Raw genomic sequence first — 20,433 nt, 5'->3', positions numbered from 1 at the left:
CTGAGTGAATTTTCCCCAATAGCTGCTTGTATAAACAATATTGCGCCTAAATTTTGTGCCCCCCCCCTCTCTTTTTAACCCTTTGAGCCTGAAAACTACAGGGGAGAGCCTGGGGAGCTGTCTTCCAGCTACACTGTGAAGAGAAAATGGCGCCAGTGTGCAGAGGGAGATAGCTCCGCCCCTTTTTCGCGGACTTTTCTCCCGCTTTCTTATGGATTCTGGCAGGGGTAATTATCACATATATAGCCTCTGGGGCTATATATTGTGATTATTTTGCCAGCCAAGGTGTTTTTATTGCTGCTCAGGGCGCCCCCCCCCCAGCGCCCTGCACCCTCAGTGACCGGAGTGTGAAGTGTGTATGAGGAGCAATGGCGCACAGCTGCAGTGCTGTGCGCTACCTTGGTGAAGACTGAAGTCTTCTGCCGCCGATTTTCCGGACCATCTTCATGCTTCTGGCTCTGTAAGGGGGACGGCGGCGCGGCTCCGGGAACGAACACCAAGGACGGGTCCTGCGGTCGATCCCTCTGGAGCTAATGGTGTCCAGTAGCCTAAGAAGCCCAAGCTAGCTGCAAGCAGGTAGGTTCGCTTCTTCTCCCCTTAGTCCCTCGTTGCAGTGAGCCTGTTGCCAGCAGGTCTCACTGTAAAATAAAAAACCTAACATATACTTTCTTTCTAGGAGCTCAGGAGAGCCCCTAGTGTGCATCCAGCTCAGCCGGGCACAGAAATCTAACTGAGGTCTGGAGGAGGGGCATAGAGGGAGGAGCCAGTGCACACCAGATAGTACCTAATCTTTCTTTTAGAGTGCCCAGTCTCCTGCGGAGCCCGTCTATTCCCCATGGTCCTTACGGAGTTCCCAGCATCCACTAGGACGTCAGAGAAAAGTCTTGAGTCTACTTTTGAAGGATTCTATAGTTGGGGCCTCTCGCACTGTACGGGGAAGTGAGTTCCATAGAGTCGGAGCCGCATGACTAAAAGCTCGACCCCCAGATGAATTACGGTAGATTCTAGGTACTGCTAAAAGTCCTTCAGATTGTAAGCTCCACTGTGCAGGGACTGATGTGAATAGCCAAAATATTCTCTGTAAAGCGCAGCAGAATATGTGCTATATAACTAACTGGTAATATTAATAATAATAATAATAATAATAATAATAATAATAATAATAATAATATCGCTCCTTCACCAACTTCACAGTTGGCATAATGCAGTCAATTCTCCTAGCATCCGCCAAACCCAGCCTCGCCCCTCTGACTGGCAAACAGAGAAGTGTGATTCGTCATGCCACAGAACAAATTTTCCACTGCTCCACAGTCCAGTGTCTGTGTGCTTTACACCACTCCATCCGCCGCTTGGCATTGGACTTGCATGCAGCTGCTCGGCCATGGAAACCCATTCCATTAAGCTACCTGCACACAGTTTTTGTGGTTACATTAATGCAAGTGGAAGTTCGGAACTCTTCAACATTTACACACCTGCTTCATGAATAAAACCCAGAATCACTTACAGTTGACCATGGAATATCCGTCAGGGATGAAATTTCACAAACCATCTTATTGCAAAGGTGGAATTCTGACACAGTATCACGCTTGAAGTCACTAAGCTCTTCAAAACGACCCATTTTGTATCACAAATGTTTGCAGATGAGGACTGCATGGCAAGTAGCTTGACTTTATACACCTGTGGCAATGGGTCTGTTTGAAACACCTGAACTCAATAATTAACAGGTGTGGCCAAATACTTTGGCCATATAGTTTATATGGGTATAGAATTCTATGCAAAGTTAATAAATTAAACTTTTACCCTAGCAATGACCTGAATTTTTACCCACCTCCTGAATCAGAATACGCCTCAGGAGGAGGATAAGCTGTCTGGTCACTCTTAAACCAGCAGTTTCCAAACCCAATATCACTACAGGAAAAGGGGGGGACCTACAACACACCAAAGAAAAACAAAATGGTGCTCCAGTAATAGCAGCTGTACCACTGTATAGTGAATAATCCCTAGAGGGTTACAGTCGTTAGGTCGACAACTTCGGTCGACACTCATTAGGTCGACAATGCCATTAGGTCGACATGAGGGGTTCTTTGCTTTCATTTTTTTGATTTTTTCATACTTAACGATCCATGAGGACTACGATTGGAACGGTAATCTGTGCCGAGCGAAGCGAGGCACCTTGCCCGAAGCATGTCGAGGGAAGTGAGCCATGTGAGGGGACAAGGTACACTAATTTGGCTTCCCCGTCACTTTATGGAGAAAACCACACCAAAAACCTCATGTCGACCTTTTGACCTGTCGACCTAGTACATGTCGACCTAATGACCATGTCAACCTATTTTCCCTGTTGACCTAATGCAAGTCGACCTTTCGTGGTCGACCTAAATTGTGTCTATCCAACGACCCATACCCTTCCTAGAGTACCTTCTGATATAATTTTATTTCAATTAACATTATTTTCGTTATATTTCATAAATAGGGCAGACAATTATTGGTTGTGTTTCCAAACACATTCAATTCTACCACAAACTAATAATTTGCTAAGGATAGGTCATAGCTATTTTCTAAGAACATCATGTTACCTCATTGAGACGAAATGTGTTTAAATCAGACTCTGGAAAGAGACACGATTTTTAATCACTATGATTGACATGCAGTGATTTGATGGCTATAAATCAAGTTTACAGAGCATTAACTGCTTTAATGGTAATCAAGTGGAAGACACATTACAAAAGGCCTATAAATTACTTTGCTGTTATTGGAAGTGAAATCCCTTTGCAGTGCTACAAACTCTTCTCTTCCAGAAACAGGGTTGCCACTTGTAAAGGTATTTTGCCAACCTGACCAGCAAGAGGTTGAGCAGTCTTGGTTACTGATGCTCCGGATAAGAATGGCCCCTCCATCACCTTTTTTTTTTCTTTTCTTTTTTTAAAGCCATTTTTACACATGAAGACAACCATCCTGGTATCCGATGTGCATAATGAACACGAGCCATCCTACGCTGAAGCCTTTTATACACAGTACCCCCTCTTCAGAACGTCACATGTTCTCGGGGCGGAGGGCAGTGATGGCTGGCAAAGAGTGCAGTAGTGCCCTGTCTACACACCAGTGACGTGTGGTGAGGTGAATGGCTGGGAAGGCACACATGGAGATGGGTCTGAATGCTGTGAGCCTGTCTCACTCCCTACTCACTGTAACTCTCCCCTCACTACACTAAGCTACAGTGTCCATTGACTCTCCTACTTGCATCCCTGTGTCTTCTCTTGCTACTGCTGCTAACTGAGATCCGACTACAGTGCATTTCCTGGTCACATGACACATCCAAGTGTACATCAGTGCACAGGTTCCGCCCCCACACTCAGAGGTATATCTCTATTAGCTCCCTTTCTGTGCAGCGTTACTGCCCATGGTGTGGCCCCCTGGATGAGTTTACTCACTCCCAACTTTCTGCAACTGTTCAAAGTTTCTCACAGGTCTCTATGGGGATGGCAAAATTGCAATTTATCAAGTTACAAATATATTAGTTTTTTGGAACTTTCCCTGGCAGCCAACCATAAGCTACCAATGCCAACGGGTAAAGCTCTGGTCCAGTGAGATTTGCCATTTGTGAATACACAACAGTTTGTCTGCCCATGTGTAATAGTGCCCATCATTAAAATAGCGACAAAAGACTTTTCAATGAAAGTGATTTGCAGGGATAGCCTAATTTCAGGAGCGCTGTCTCGGCAAGCAACTATTATTAAATCTCTGAAAAATCCAGGGTAAACAATGCAGAATAACTTGTTATTATTCAGGAACAACCACAGAAAATACTACATTGGGCCCCTTAGTTAAAATTGAAATGATGGGGGGTCACTCCGAGTTGTTCGCTCGTTGCCGATTTTCGCTATACTGCGATTAGTCGCTAACTGTGCATGCGCAAGGTACGCAGAGCGCATGCGCTTAGTTATTTTACTAAAAACTTAGCTGTTCTGCTGTAGCGTCTGCGGCACTTTTCAGTCGCACTGGTGTTCGGTAAATGATTGACAGGAAAGGGGCGTTTCTGGGTGGTAACTCCGCGTTTTCCCGGCGTTGGCTAAAAAACGCAGGCGTGTCAGGGAAAAACGCGGGAGTGTCTGGAGAAACGGGGGAGTGGCTGGGCGAACACAGGGCGTGTTTGTGACGTCAGACCAGGAACAAAACGGCCTGAGCTGATCGCAGTGTAGGAGTAAGTCTCGAGCTACTCAGAAACTGCTAAGAATTTTCTATTCGCAATTCTGCTAATCTTTCGTTCGCAATTCTGCTAAGCTAAGATACACTCCCAGAGGGCGGCGGCCTGGCGTGTGCAATGCTGCTAAAATCTGCTAGCGAGCGAACAACTCGGAATGACCCCCCGATATTTCTGTAATTCTGCATAGACCATACATAATATTGGCAACACAATTGCAGTAAAAGGCAATTCACTGCCAAAACAATTGGGGGCCACCATTTAGGTTAGTAGCAATATAAACAGAAGCATTGAAATAATTTACATTGCTTGACTTTCCAACAACATATACTGTAATTAAAACAAAATCCCTAATATTACCAATAAATATGTTTAGCAATATCGTAAGCAAGACATTCTGCTACTGTACAATAGTAAGATGGCGCTACAGTAAGTCCTTACAGTAATTTGAGAATGCAGTTGATGAGTTATCCTCTCACTAGGCCTCAAGGGCCACCTAGGATATTAACCAATTAAGTCATGAATAAAATACAAAACTTCCATTGTGCTCCTAGTCACTGAGGTTTAATGAACTGGAGAACAGCTCCACACCACAGGTCATAGGTTAAATCATTTGAAAAAAAAAAAAATACAAAACATTTAACAAAGAATCAAAATCTTAATCAATAATTATAATTGTGTGATCTGAATTGTGAGTTACTCTACAGTAAGGATGTATTATCATCTTGCATAAACAGGTGTAGCAGCTTTCCCTGATGAAGTCAGAGCAACAATGCTGGCTGAGATGAAACGCACAGGAGACTTTGCTTATCTGATGACCTTCTGACCACTGCTGATCTAGATTTCTGGAATAATGCCATTTCTATCAGTTAAACTCTTTGCCATGTATGACAAGCATGTGCTATAGATGTTTTTTTGAACATGGAATATATTGATTTCCCAAGTCGTATCAAGTGGTCCTGTAATGAAATGCTTGTAGTGTTCACGCTAGGTTGTTTTAGCAGGGCGCCGTGCCCTGCCTGATTTTTTAAAGGCAAAATCCACCCTGCCCCTTCTGTGGCGCCCTGCCACAGAGGCCCCCTATAGCAACGTCTGTGGGGCGTACCGCCCACTAGAATTATGTTTGCATGGCCACGCCCCCTATTTTACATAGTCATGCCCCCGTTTCGGGAGCGCGCACGGCGCCAGTATGCTCCCGGAGTCCGGCGCCCTCCCCTATTTGAATCCTAGAAGGAACACTAGCTTGTGATACAGAATTTGTGTTTGCATCACTATATCACCTCACAGGGTGTTACACTATATTACTGCACTAGAGGAGTCTTATATTTAGTTTTATACTTTTTCACAATGGGATCATAAGAAAAATATGTGAAGGAAGATACAGCATGTGAACTATAGTTCCACAAAAGTCAATTGCACGTATATTATTTATTACCAGCTATTTCTATAGTGCACACATATACCACAGCACTTTACAGAGAGAATATTTAGAAATTCACATTAGTCCCTACCCCAGTGGCGTTTACAATCTATTTTCCCTGTACATGCACGCACATTCACGCTAGGGTTAATTTTCTTGGGAGCCAATCAACCCATCAGTATATTTTGGTATTGTGGGAGGAAACCGGAGTACCTGGAGGAAACCCACGCAAGCACGGGGAGAATATACAAACTCCACACAGTTAGGGCCATGGTGGGAATCGAACCCATGACCTCAGTGCTATGAAGCAGTAATGCTAACCATTACACCGACTGTGCTGCTCAGTAACTACACACCGCAGCTATAACCCGGTAAATTGCCGTTTTTTTAAGCCTTCCAAAACGGTTCTAGCTGCAGTGTGAAAGGGCCACTTTGAATTTACTGGTTACATATTACTGGTATTTTAAAACGGTTAAAAAGCAGGGTCCTACACGGTTCAGACCCGTTTCATTATGCAATGTGAAAGGCTCAGAAACGGTATTTCCAAACCACAGAAGGTGATTGGCTGTCTCCATGCGTGATGTCACCAGGCAGAAGCAGGAAATAAACCTGAGGAAACACATGAGAGTGAAGAAGCATTTTATTATACAGAATACCAGTTTAAAATGGCAAATTGGAGTGATGAGGAGGTTAGGGAGCTGCTTAGGATGAGAGGGGATGAAGAAATTGCTAGACAAATCACTGGGACAGTGAAGGATGTAGTAATCTACAAAAACATGGTAAAGATGTTTGAAGCTGCTGGGTTCCATCGTACGACTAGCCAAATTATTAATAATTAATTAATAATGTGTGGGCCAGAAAAGTCCATTTAAAATGACAACCACTGTTTTCTACGGGAGAAACAGGTTCAGTGTGAAAGGTACCAAAACGGTAATGAAACAGTAATATACCAGTTACAATATGTGATGTGAAGGGGGTTTAACTGCTCAGACCCGTTTAAAGAACCGTTTCAAAACCAGGGTTTGCGATGTGAAAGCAGCATTGATCTCTTGTCTCGTCTTGTATCCTTTTTGAACAGTAAATAATCATTTTTGAAGCAGTTAATGAAACTCATGTCTGGTGACTGGCTATTATTTTGTGTTTTATTGACCCTTTCGGTTTTGCACAAGATATATGTCTCTCATCCACACTCATTACTTGCTCCCATTCACGGTTATAGGAGGTTTTTCAGGCTCCACCCACTCTCTGGATGGCCCTCCCAAGAACAACAAGATTTTCTTCTAGTCTCCAAACCTTGAAGCGTTCCCTAAAAGCTTACTTCTTCGGACAACCCACATTACCTCAATAAGCTATTCTACTAAATACCTCCCCTCTACACAGTTCACCCATAACTTTAAATATTAATATTATCCCTTATTTATATGGTGCCACAAGGAGTTTGCAGTGCCCTACAAAGTGCAGAAAACAGAAACAGTATGAACAAAACAATAAAAAAGTAACTTACAAACAAAGCATTGCAGAACACGGTAAAGTGTTTATAAACATTGCAGCAGCAGTCAGTAGACCGTAATGAGCAGAGCGGCCTGTTTCATTCAGTATGCTGCGGTTAAGGTGGCTTGCTCCGCTAACGCTGCCCTCGCATCAGGTCACTATTCACAATCATAGTAAATCAAGCAAATATTGGGAAAACATGTGAAAACCCAAAAAAACGTGTTGACCATCTGTGTCTCGACCCAGTCATGTTGTCCTTTGGAATGTGTCGACCTTAAGCACTGTCGACCAAGAGCATGTCGCCCATATGGTGTTGACCTATTGACTTCCTAACTAGAGAGTTTAGATCTATCTTCCATATAAAGGGAAAGCCAACGCTGCCGTGCGACTGTGATCATACAGCCCATAAAAAAATAATAATAATAATACAGGTTGAGTATCCCATATCCAAATATTCCAAAATACGGAATATCCCGAAATACGGACTTTTTTTAGTGAGAGTGAGATAGTGAAACCTTTGTTTTTTGATGGCTCAATGTACACAAACTTTGTTTAATGCACAAAGTTATTAACATATTGTATTAAATGACCTTCAGGCTGTGTGTATAAGGTGTATATGAAACATAAATGAATTGTGTGAATGTAGACACACTTTGTTTAATGCACAGAGTTATAAAAAAATCTTGGCTAAAATGACCTTCAGGCTGTGTGTATAAGGTGTATATGTAACATAAATGCATTCTGTGCTTAGATTTAGGTCCCATCACCATTATATCTCATTATGGTATGCAATTATTTCAAATAACGGAAAAATCCCATATCCAAAATACCTCTGGTCCCAAGCGTTTTGGATAAGGGATACTCAACCTGTAATAATAATAATTTCTATAGCTTCTAAGACAAGGAGATAAATCAATGACACAGCTGACATTTCTTTGTGTGTTCTGCTCTACAAACTTTAATCAATATATTTGTTGAAACACAGTGGAGTCCCAAACAATAGATTTCTACATAGTCAATAACCAGAAGTACTCTTCGAGAGCTGGTAATACAAATGCTTAGAACCCATGCATGCAGCTATATGGCAAGAGTTACCTGCATTCTGTAGAGTTTCAATGTTCTGAGGTCGAGTGGCGAGCTCAGCCACGGTTTGCACAAACTGAGTTCGTGCTCGCTGATACTGCTCGAAAACTAAACATAAGAAACAGGAGTTACAAAATCATCATCTTATTGGACCAAAGAACAACAATTTGATTACAGTTACATTTAAAACAAATGCTAATGTTTGCCTGCACCGTTTTCATCCAGGGCAATAATAAAACCCACAGTTTTCAATTTACCAGAGTTTTATAATACTTACTAGAAAATTATTCTATTTTTGTTATACTAAGAAATTTGCTTGGAGGTGTATGAAGTAGTGAAAAGAGTGGAGAAGTTGACCATGGCAACATCATGGTTTTGAGGTTACATTTATCAAGTGCATTCTATAAAACTAGAGGTAGCAATTGATTGGTTGCTATGGGCAACTTTTCCACTGGCTCACTTCTCCACTCTTGTCACTGCTTCGTACATCTCCCCTCTTAATCTTTTAATAATATCTACCAATATTCAATTCACAGCGATGACCAAGAAATGTCTCCGGAACAATCGGAAGAAAGGCATTTCCCAAACAGAATCGTCAGTAAACAGTTTCTGACAGTCTGACCCAAATATCTAATTACTAATACTTTCTCAATAGCTTAAATTTACCTGTTCACTAGATTACAAACGTCAAGGAGTGACCCTTCACTTGTGTATATACCCAGGATCACCATCAGGGTGGTACAGTAGTAAGAAGACTGGATAGGGGGCCTACTATGAATTACAGTACCCTCCATATCCCCCTTGAATTAAACTTTTATCTTTCCTGGCATATGTCCCTGCAGCATAGCTGTGCCATCTCTGGCGGGCAGGCCATAACCATCATTATAGAGAGCCCTTTACTGCAATCCCTCAGCAAGTGGGAAGGGTGCAGTCTATTAATACAGTGCACGGCCTGTACCTCCTCACTGGTGACCTCAAACCAATCACAAGCCACAGCAGGACCGGCACTAAACAGCTGGACAGGAAGATTGGTAAGCAAGCGGGGTGGAGGGAGAATGGGGTTTAAATAAGAGAGAGGGGTTAGTTAGTATGATTGTATTTTAATGTGATGACAACAGGTTTACTGCTTTTAATAAGATTCATTTTAATAAGACTGAGGGGTCTGAGATGTTTCAAACCTTCTAAAAGTGGAAAAGTGGAGGTGTTGCCCATAGCTACCAATCAGACTCTAGCTACCATCATTTATCTAGAATAGATATGGTAGAATACGATTAGTTGCTATGGTAAACACCTCCACTTAAGGTTTTCACATATCTACCCATTAGGAAGTAATTTATTGGGTTAATTAATATAAATGGTGTTAACGAAGGTGGGGCTAATAAAAAAAAAAAAAAAAAAAGCATTTATGGGTTTGAGATAACAAATAATAAGATTTTAAACCTACCGGTAAATCTTTTTCTCGTAGTCCGTAGAGGATGCTGGGACTCCGTAAGGACCATGGGGATAGACGGGCTCCGCAGGAGACATGGGCACTTTAAGAAAGACTTTGACTCTGGGTGTGCACTGGCTCCTCCCTCTATGCCCCTCCTCCAGACCTCAGTTAGAGAAACTGTGCCCAGAGGAGACGGACAGTACAAGGAAAGGATTTTTGTAATCCAAGGGCAAGATTCATACCAGCCACACCAATCACACCGTATAACTTGTGATATACTACCCAGTTAACAGCATGAAAAAACCAACATAGCATCAGTCCAAGACCGATGAAACTATAACATAACCCTTATGTAAGCAATAACTATATACAAGTCTTGCAGAAGTAGTCCGCACTTGGGACAGGCGCCCAGCATCCTCTACGGACTACGAGAAAAAGATTTACCGGTAGGTTTAAAATCTTATTTTCTCTAACGTCCTAGAGGATGCTGGGACTCTGTAAGGACCATGGGGATTATACCAAAGCTCCCAAACGGGCGGGAGAGTGCGGATGACTCTGCAGCACCGATTGAGCAAACAGGAGGTCCTCCTCAGCCAGGGTATCAAACTTATAAAACTTTGCAAAGGTGTTTGACACCAACCAAGTAGCAGCTCGACACAGCTGTAGTGCCGAGACCCCTCGGGCAGCCGCCCAAGACGAGCCCACCTTCCTAGTGGAATGGGCCTTAACCGATTTTGGCAACGGCAATCCTGCTGTAGAATGCGCCTGCTGGATCGTGTTACAGATCCAGCGAGCAATAGTCTGCTTTGAAGCAGGGCCGGCAACTTTGTTGGCTGCATACAGGCCAAACAGTGCTTCTGTTTTTCTGATCCTAGCCGTTCTGGCCACGCAAATTTTCAAAGCCCTGACCACATCAAGGGACTCGGAATCCTCCAAGGTCACGAGTAGCCACAGGCACGACAATAGGTTGGTTCATATGAAAGGATGAGACCACCTTAGGCAGGAATTGAGGATGGGTCCGGAACTACGCTCTAGCCATATGGAAAACCAGATAGGGGCTTTTATGTGATAAAGCCGCCAATTCCGAAACTCGCCTAGCCGAAGCCAAGGCCAACAACATGACTACCTTCCAAGGGAGATATTTCAACTCCACTGTTTTCAGTGGTTCACACCAATGAGACTTAAGGAAACTTAACACCACGTTAAGGTCCCAATGCGCCACCGGAGGTACAAAAGGAGGCTGAATATGCAGTACTCCCTTCACAAAAGTCTGGACTTCAGGTAAAGAGGCCAATTCCTTTTGAAAGAAAATGGATAAGGCCGAAATTTGAACTTTAATGGAGCCTAATTTTAGGCCCAAATTCACTCCAGTTTGTAGGAAGTGAAGAAAACGGCCTAGATGGAATTCTTCCGTAGGAGCATTCCTGGCCTCACACCAAGAAACATATTTTCGCCATATTTGGTGATAATGTTTAGACGTCACTGCCTTCCTAGCCTTTATTAGCGTAGGAATGACCTCATCCGGAATACCCTTTTCCGCTAGGATCCGGCATTCAACCGTCATGCCGTCAAACGCAGCCGCGGTAAGACTTGGAACAGACAGGGACCTTGTTGTAACAGGTCCTGCCTTAGAGGAAGAGGCCACGGATCTTCTGTGAGCATTTCTTGCAGATCCGGATACCAGGTCCTTCGTGGCCAATCTGGAACAATGAGAATTGTTCTCACTCCTCTTTTTCTTATTATCCTCAACACCTTGGGTATGAGAGGAAGAGGAGGAAACACATACACCGACTGGAACACCCACGGTGTCACTAGGGCGTCCACTGCCACCGCCTGAGGGTCTCTTGACCTGGCGCAATACCTTTGTAGCTTTTTGTTGAGACGGGATGCCATCATGTCTATTTGGGGTAGCCCCCACCGACTTGCAATCTGCGCAACTATTTCCTGATGAAGTCCCCACTCTCCCGGATGCAGATCGTGTCTGCTGAGGAAGTCTGCTTCCCAGTTGTCCACTCCCGGAATGAACACTGCTGACAGAGCGCTTACATGATTCTCCGCCCAGCGAAGAATTCTGGTGGCTTCCGCCATTGCCACTATGCTCCTTGTGCCGCCTTGGCGGTTTACATGAGCTACTGCAGTGATGTTGTCTGACTGGATCAGAACTGGTCGATTGCGAAGTAAGATCTCCGCTTGACGTAGGGCATTGTATATGGCCCTTAGTTCCAGGATGTTGATGTGAAGACAAGTCTCTTGACTTGACCAAAGTCCTTGGAAATTTCTTCCCTGTGTGACTGCTCCCCAACCTCAGAGGCTCGCGTCCGTGGTCACCAGGATCCAGTCCTGAATGCCGAACCTGCGGCCCTCTAGAAGGCGAGCACTGTTTAGCCACCACAGGAGAGATACTCTGGCCCTGGGGGACAGGGTGATCCGCTGATGCAGGTGCAGATGCGACCCGGACCATTTGTCCAATAGGTCCCGTTGGAAGGTCCTTGCATGGAATCTGCCGTATGGAATGGCTTCGTATGTTGCCACCATCTTTCCCAGAACTTGAGTGCAATGATGTACTGACACTTGTTTTGGTTTCAACAGGTTCATGACTAGAGTCATGAGTTCCTGCGCTTTTTCTGTCGGAAGAAAAACTCTCTTCTGGTCTGTGTCCAGAATCATGCCTAAGAAGGGCAGAGGAGTTGTAGGATTCAGCTGCGACTTTGGAATATTGAGAATCCAGCCGTGTCGCTGTAACACATTCAGTGAAAGTGATACGCTGTTCAGCAACTTCTCCCGTGATCTCGCTTTTATGAGGAGATCGTCCAAGTACGGGATAATTGTGACACCCTGCTTGCGTAGGAGCACCATAATTTCCGCCATTACCTTGGTGAAAATTCTCGGGGCCATGGAAAGCCCAAATGGCAACGTCTGAAATTGGTAATGACAATCCTGTACCGCAAATCTCAGGTACGCCTGATTAGGAGGATATATGGGAACATGCAGGTATGCATCCTTTATGTCCAGAGATACCAAAAAAATCTCCCCCTTCTAGGCTGGCGATGACCGCCCTGAGCGATTCTATCTTGAACTTGAACCGTTTTAAGTAAAGGTTCAGGGATTTTAAATTTAAAATGAGTCTGACCGAACCATCCGGTTTCGGGACCACAAACAGAGTTGAGTAGTACCCCTGCCCTCTTTGAAGCAGGGGAACCTCTACCACCACTTGTTGAAGACACAATTTGTGAATCGCATGTAACACTATCTCCCTTTCCAGGGGGTGTTTTGGTAGGGCCGATTTGAAAAACCGGCGAGGAGGCACCTCTTCGAGTTCCAGCTTGTAACCCTGGGAAACAATTTCTATTGCCCATGGATCCACCCAGACGTGGCTGAACAGTCGAAGACGTGCCCCCACAGGAGCGGACTCCCTCAGGGGAGCCCCAGCGTCATGCGGTGGATTTTGCAGAGGCCGGAGAGGACTTCTGTTCCTGGGAACTAGCTGTGTTGTGCAGCTTTTTCCCTCTGCCCTTACCTCTGGCAAGAAAGGACGATCCACGTGCTCTTGCTTTTATTGGAACGAAAGGACTGCATTTGATAATGAGGCGCTTTCTTAGATTGTGAGGGAATATATGGCAAAAAAATTGATTTACCTGCCGTAGCCGTGGAGACTAGGTCCGAGAGTCCCTCTCCAAACAATTCCTCACCCCTGTAAGGCAACAACTCCATATGTCTCTTGGAGTCGGCATCACCAGTCCACTGTCGGGTCCATAAGCCACGCCTAGCAGAAAATAAGAATTTACTTACCGATAATTCTATTTCTCGTAGTCCGTAGTGGATGCTGGGAACTCCGTAAGGACCATGGGGAATAGCGGCTCCGCAGGAGACTGGGCACATCTAAAGAAAGCTTTAGGATCACCTGGTGTGCACTGGCTCCTCCCCCTATGACCCTCCTCCAAGCCTCAGTTAGGATACTGTGCCCGGACGAGCGTACACAATAAGGAAGGATTTTGAATCCCGGGTAAGACTCATACCAGCCACACCAATCACACTGTACAACTTGTGATCTGAACCCAGTTAACAGCATGATAATAGAGGAGCCTCTAGAAAAGATGGCTCACTACAACAATAACCCGAATTTTTTTGGTAACAATAATTATGTACCAGTATTGCAGACAATCCGCACTTGGGATGGGCGCCCAGCATCCACTACGGACTACGAGAAATAGAATTATCGGTAAGTAAATTCTTATTTTCTCTGACGTCCTAGTGGATGCTGGGAACTCCGTAAGGACCATGGGGATTATACCAAAGCTCCCAAACGGGCGGGAGAGTGCGGATGACTCTGCAGCACCGAATGAGAGAACTCCAGGTCCTCCTCAGCCAGGGTATCAAATTTGTAGAATTTTACAAACGTATTTGCTCCTGACCAAGTAACTGCTCGGCAAAGTTGTAAAGCCGAGACCCCTTGGGCAGCTGCCCAAGATGATCCCACCTTCCTTGTGGAGTGGGCATTTACAGATTTTTGGCTGTGGCAGGCCTGCCACAGAATGTGCAAGCTGAATTGTACTACAACTCCAACGAGCAATCGTCTGCTTAGAAGCAGGAGCACCCAGCTTGTTGGGTGCATACAGGATAAACAGCGAGTCAGATTTTCTGACTCCAGCCGTCCTGGAAACATATATTTTCAGGGCCCTGACCACGTCAAGCAACTTGGAATCCTCCAAGTCCTTAGTAGCCGCAGGTACCACAATAGGTTGGTTCATGTGAAATGCAGAAACCACCTTAGGTAGAAATTGAGGACAAGTCCTCAATTCTGCCCTGTCAGAATGAAATATTAAATAAGGGCTTTTATATGATAAAGCCGCCAATTCTGACACACGCCTGGCTGAAGCCAGGGCTAACTCGTCACTTCCATGTGAGATATTTTAAGTCCACAGTGGTGAGTGGTTCAAACCAATGTGACTTTAGGAAACTCAACACAACATTGAGATCCCAAGGTGCCACTGGAAGCACAAAAGGAGGCTGTATATGCAGTACCCCTTTTACAAATGTCTGAACTTCAGGCACTGAAGCCAGTTCTTTTTGGAAGAAAATCGACAGGGCCGAAATTTGAACCTTAATGGACCCCAATTTTTGGCCCATAGACAGTCCTGTTTGCAGGAAATGGAGGAAACGACCCAGGTGAAATTCCTCTGTAGGGGCCTTCTTGGCCTCACCCCACGCAACAAATTTTCGCCAAATGCGGTGATAATGTTTTGTGGTTACGTCCTTCCTGGCCTTGACCAGGGTAGGGATGACTTCATCCGGAATGCCTTTTTCCTTCAGGATCCGGCGTTCAACCGCCATGCCGTCCAACGCAGCCGCGGTAAGTCTTGGAACAGACAAGGCCCCTGCTGGAGCAGGTCCTTTCTTAGAGATAGAGGCCACGGTTCGTCCGTGAGCATCTCTTGAAGTTCCAGATACCAAGTCCTTCTTGGCCAATCCGGAACCACGAGTATAGTTCTTACTCCTCTCCTTCTTATTATTCTCAGTACTTTTGGTATGAGAGGCAGAGGAGGGAACACATACACTGACTGGTACACCCACGGCGTTACCAGAGCGTCCACCGCTATTGCCTGAGGGTCCCTTGACCTGGCGCAATATCTGTCTAGTTTTTTGTTTAGACGGGACGCCATTATGTCCACCTTTGGTTTTTCCCAACGGTTTACAATCAGGTGGAAGACTTCTGAGTGAAGTCTCCACTCTCCCGGGTGAAGGTCGTGTCTGCTGAGGAAGTCTGCTTCCCAGTTGTCCACTCCCGGAATGAACACTGCTGACAGTGCCATCACATGATTTTCCGCCCAGCGAAAATCCTTGCAGCCTCTGCCATTGCCCTCCTGCTTCTCGTGCCGCCCTGTCTGTTTACGTGGGCGACTGACGTGATGTTGTCCGATTGGATCAATACCGCCTGACCCTGAAGCAGGTGTTTCGCTTGACTTAGGGCATTGTAAATGGCCCTTAGTTCCAGAATGTTTATATGAAGAGATGTCTCCAGGCTTGACCATAAGCCCTGGAAATTCCTTCCCTGTGTGACTGCTCCCCAGCCTCGCAGGCTGGCATCCGTGGCCACCAGGACCCAGTCCCGAATGCCGAATCTGCGGCCCTCTAGAAGATGAGCACTCTGCAACCACCACAGGAGGGATACCCTTGTCCCTGGTGACAGGGTTATCCGCTGAAGCATCTGAAGATGCGACCCGGACCATTTGTCCAGTAGGTTCCACTGTGCGTGGAATCTGCCGAATGGGATTGCTTCGTAGGAAGCCACCATTTTTACCCAGAACCCTTGTGCATTGATGCACTGGGACTTGGTTCGGTTTTAGGAGGTTCCTGACTAGCTCGGATAACTCCCTGGCTTTCTCCTCCGGGAGAAGCACCTTCTTTCTGGACTATGTCCAGAATCATCCCTAGGAACAGAAGACAAGTCGTCGGAACCAGCTGCGATTTTGGAATATTGAAAATCCAATCGTGCTGCCACAACACTACCTGATATAGTGCTACACCGATCTCCAACTGTTCCCTGGATCTTACCCTTATCAGGGAATCGTTCAAGTAAAGGATAACTAAAATTCCCTTCCTTCGAAGGAATATCATCATTTCGGTCATTACTTCAGTAAAGACCCGGGGTGCCGTGGACCATCCCTACGGCAGCGTCCGAACTGATACAGTTCTGTACCATAACCTGAAATACCCTTGGTGAGAAGGGTAAATTTTGACATGAAGGTAAGCATCCTTGATGTCCCGAGACATCATGTAGTCCCCTTCTTCCAGGTTTGCAATCACTGCTCTGAGTGACTCAATTTTGAATTTGAACCTCTGTATGCAAGTGTTCAAAGATTTTAGATTTTAGAGTTTAAAATCGGTCTCACCGAGCCGTCTGGCTTCGGTTCCACAATAGTGTGGAATAATACCCCGTTCCCTGTTGCAGGAGAAGTACCTTGATTATCACCTGCTGGGAATACAGCTTGTGAATGGCTTCCAAAACTGCCTCCCTGTCAGCGGGAGACGTCGGTAAAACAGACTTTTGGAAACGGCGAGGGGAATACGTCTCGAATTCCAATTTGTACCCCTGAAATATTATCTGAAGGATCCAGGGGTCTACTTGCGAGTGAGCCCACTGCGCACTGAAATTCATTGAGAACGGGACCCCACCGTGCCTGAACTTGTAAAGCCCTAGCGTCATACTGAGGGCTTGGCATAGGCGGAAAAGGGTTTCTGTTCCTTGGAACTGGCTGATCTCTGCAGCCATTTTCCTCTCCCTCTGTCACGAGCAGAAAAGAGGAACCCTTTTGCCCGCTTGCCAACCAGGACTGCGCCTGATAATACGGCGTCTTATTTTGAGAGGCGACCTGGGGTACAGCCCCTCTTTTAAGGCAATACTTCCAAATGCCGTTTGGAATCCGCATCACCTGACCACTTTACTGGAATACTTGGACAACGCACTTATACTTGATGCCAGTCGGCAAATATTCTGCTGTGCATCATGCATATATAGAAATGCATCTTTTAATTGCTCTATAGGCAATAATATACTGTCCTTATCTAGGATATCATATTTCCAGTCAGGGAATCCGACCACGCCAACCCAGCACTGCACATCCAGGCTGAGGCGATTGCTGGTCGCAGTATAACACCAGTATGTGTGTAAATACATTTTAGGATACGCTCCTGCTTTCTATCAGCAGGATCCTTAAGGGCGGCCATCTCAGGAGAGGGTAGAGCCCTTGTTTTTACAAGCGTGTGAGCGCTTTATCCACCCTAGGGGGTGTTTCCCAACGCACCCTAACCTCTGGCGGGAAAAGGTATACTGCCCATAACTTTTTTGAAATTATCAATTGTTATCGGGGGGAAACCCACGCATCATCACACACCTCATTTTATTTCTCAGATTCAGGAAAACTACAGGAAGTTTTTCCTCACCAAACATAATACCCCATTTTTTTTGGTGGTATTCATATTATCAGAAAAGTGTAAACTTTTTCCATTGCCTCAATCATGCAATGTGTGGCCTTATTGGAAATCACGGTTGTCTCTTCACCGTCGACACAGGAGTCAGTACCCTTGTCGGCGTCTGTATCTGAGGTAACGGGCGCTTTAGGGCCCCTGTATGAGACGTCTGGACATGCACAAGCTGAGTAGCCGGCTGTCTCATGTCAACCACTGTCTTTTATACAAAGCTGACACTGTCACGCAATTTCAACAGTACATCCACTCAGGTGTCGACCCCCTAGGGGGTGACAACACTATTTCAGACACTCTACTCCGTCTCCTCATCATTTTTCTCCTCATACATGTCGACACCAACGTACCGACACACAGCACACACACAGGGAATGCTCTGATAGAGGACAGGACCCCACTAGCCCTTTGGGGAGACAGAGGGAGAGTTTGCCAGCACACACCAGAGCGCTATATATATACAGGGATAACCTTATATAAGTGTTTTTCCCTTTATAGCTGCTGTATTGTTATATACTGCGCCTAATTTGTGCCCCCCTCTCTTTTTTTAACCCCTTTCTGTAGTGTAGTGACTGCAGGGGAGAGCCAGGGAGCTTCCCTCCAACTGAGCTGTGAGGGAAAATGGCGCCAGTGTGCTGAGGAGATAGGCTCCGCCCCTTTCTCGGCGTCCTTATCATCCTTTTTCTGTATGTTTTGGCAGGGGTTAAATGCATCCATATAGCCCAGGAGTTATATGTGATGCATTTATTTTAGCCATATAAGGTTTTTATATCGATTTATTGCGTCTCAGGGCGCTGCCCCCCCCAGCGCCCTGCACCCTCAGTGACCGGAGTGTGAAGTGTGCTGAGAGCAATGGCGCACAGCTGCGGTACTGTGCGCTACCTTATCTGAAGACAGGATCGTCTTCTGCCGCCGATTTTTCCGGACCTCTTCGCTTTTCTGGCTCTGTAAGGGGGACGGCGGCGCGGCTCCGGTGACCCATCCAGGCTGAACCTGTGATCGTCCCTCTGGAGCTAATGTCCAGTAGCCTAAGAAGCCCAATCCACTCTGCACGCAGGTGAGTACGCTTCTTCTCCCCTTAGTCCCTCGATGCAGTGAGCCTGTTGCCAGCAGGTCTCACTGAAAATAATAAACCTAAACTAAAACTTTCACAGAGAGCTCAGGAGAGCCCCTAGTGTGCACCCTTCTCGTCGGGCACAGAAATCTAACTGGGGCTTGGAGGAGGGTCATAGGGGGAGGAGCCAGTGCACACCAGGTGATCCTAAAGCTTTCTTTAGATGTGCCCAGTCTCCTGCGGAGCCGCTATTCCCCATGGTCCTTACGGAGTTCCCAGCATCCACTAGGACGTCAGAGAAATAGACATAGCGTTTATCCTGGAACCCAGTAAACTAATGTCTCTTTGAGCATCCCTCATATACAAGACAGCATCTTTTATATGGCCTAGGGTCAGTAAAATGGTATCCTTATCAAGAGTCTCAATATCAGTTGATAAGGAGTCTGTCCATGCTGCTACAGCACTACAAACCCAGGCCGACGCAATAGCCGGTCTGAGTAACGTACCAGAATGTGTGTAAATGGACTACAAGGTAACCTCCTGCTTGCGGTCAGCGGGATCCTTGAGGGTAGCCGTATCTTGGGATGGAAGCGCTATCTTTTTTGATAAGAGCGTCAAGGCCTTGTCCATCCTAGGGGAGGATTCCCACCGTATCCTGTCCTGCGACGGGAAAGGATACGCTGTTAGGATCCTTTTGGGAATCTGGAGTTTTTTGTCTGGAGTTTCCCACGCCTTTTCACATAATTCGTTCAGCTCATGTGAGGAGGAAAAGGAGACCTCAGGTTTCTTTCCCTTATATATGTGTACCCTTGTGTCCGGGACAGGGGGTTCCTCAGTGATATGCAACACATCTTTTATTGCGATAATCATATATCGGATACATTTAGCCACCTTTGGCTGTAATTTTGTATCATCAGAAATCGACACTGGAGTCTGAATCTGTGTCAACTATTTGGGATAGTGGGCGCTTCTGAGACCCCGAAGGTCCCGGCGACATAGGGACAGGCATGGGTTGACTCCCTGACTGTGCCCCAGCTTCGGCTTTGTCTAGCCTTTTGTGCAATAAATTAACATTTGCACTTAAAACATTCCACATATCCATCCAGTCCGGTGTCGGCACCGCCGACGGAGACCTAACATTCATAAACTCCCCCTCCTCCTTAGGTGAGCCCTCAACCTCAGACATGTCGACACACACGTACCGACACACCACACATACACAGGAAAGCTCTTTTCTGACGACAGGTTCCCCACCAGGCCCTTTGGAGAGACAGAGAGAGAGTATGCCAGTACACACCCCAGCGCTATATGACCCTGGAAAAAATAAGAATTTACTTACCGATAATTCTATTTCTCGTAGTCCGTAGTGGATGCTGGGGACTCCGTCAGGACCATGGGGAATAGCGGGCTCCGCAGGAGACAGGGCACATCTAAAAAAGCTTTTAGGTCACATGGTGTGTACTGGCTCCTCCCCCTATGACCCTCCTCCAAGCCTCAGTTAGGTACTGTGCCCGGACGAGCGTACACAATAAGGAAGGATCTTGAATCCCGGGTAAGACTCATACCAGCCACACCAATCACACCGTACAACTTGTGATCTGAACCCAGTTAACAGTATGATAACAAAACGAAGTAGCCTCCGAAAAGATGGCTCACAACAATAGTAATAACCCGATTTTTGTAACAATAACTATGTACAAGCATTGCAGACAATCCGCACTTGGGATGGGCGCCCAGCATCCACTACGGACTACGAGAAATAGAATTATCGG

The 20,433-nt window shown here is 45.8% G+C and overlaps 1 protein-coding gene across 2 annotated transcripts in view; it reads right to left on the bottom strand.

The window, feature by feature from the left end:
• Positions 1-20,433, bottom strand: part of SPAG6 (sperm associated antigen 6) — a 350,667-nt gene that overhangs the window by 315,904 nt on the left and 14,330 nt on the right. For both annotated transcript variants that reach the window (XM_063921580.1, XM_063921579.1), the window contains exon 2: positions 8,208-8,303. In XM_063921580.1, coding sequence (XP_063777650.1) covers positions 8,208-8,303 — 96 coding nt within the window. The remainder of the gene's footprint in view (positions 1-8,207; positions 8,304-20,433) is intronic.

The sequence above is a fragment of the Pseudophryne corroboree genome, chromosome 5 (assembly GCF_028390025.1).
Source record: "Pseudophryne corroboree isolate aPseCor3 chromosome 5, aPseCor3.hap2, whole genome shotgun sequence".
Taxonomy (NCBI): Eukaryota; Metazoa; Chordata; class Amphibia; order Anura; family Myobatrachidae; genus Pseudophryne; species Pseudophryne corroboree.
Note: the sequence above shows the minus strand (reverse complement) of the source record. Positions and strands in the feature narration are given on the sequence as shown.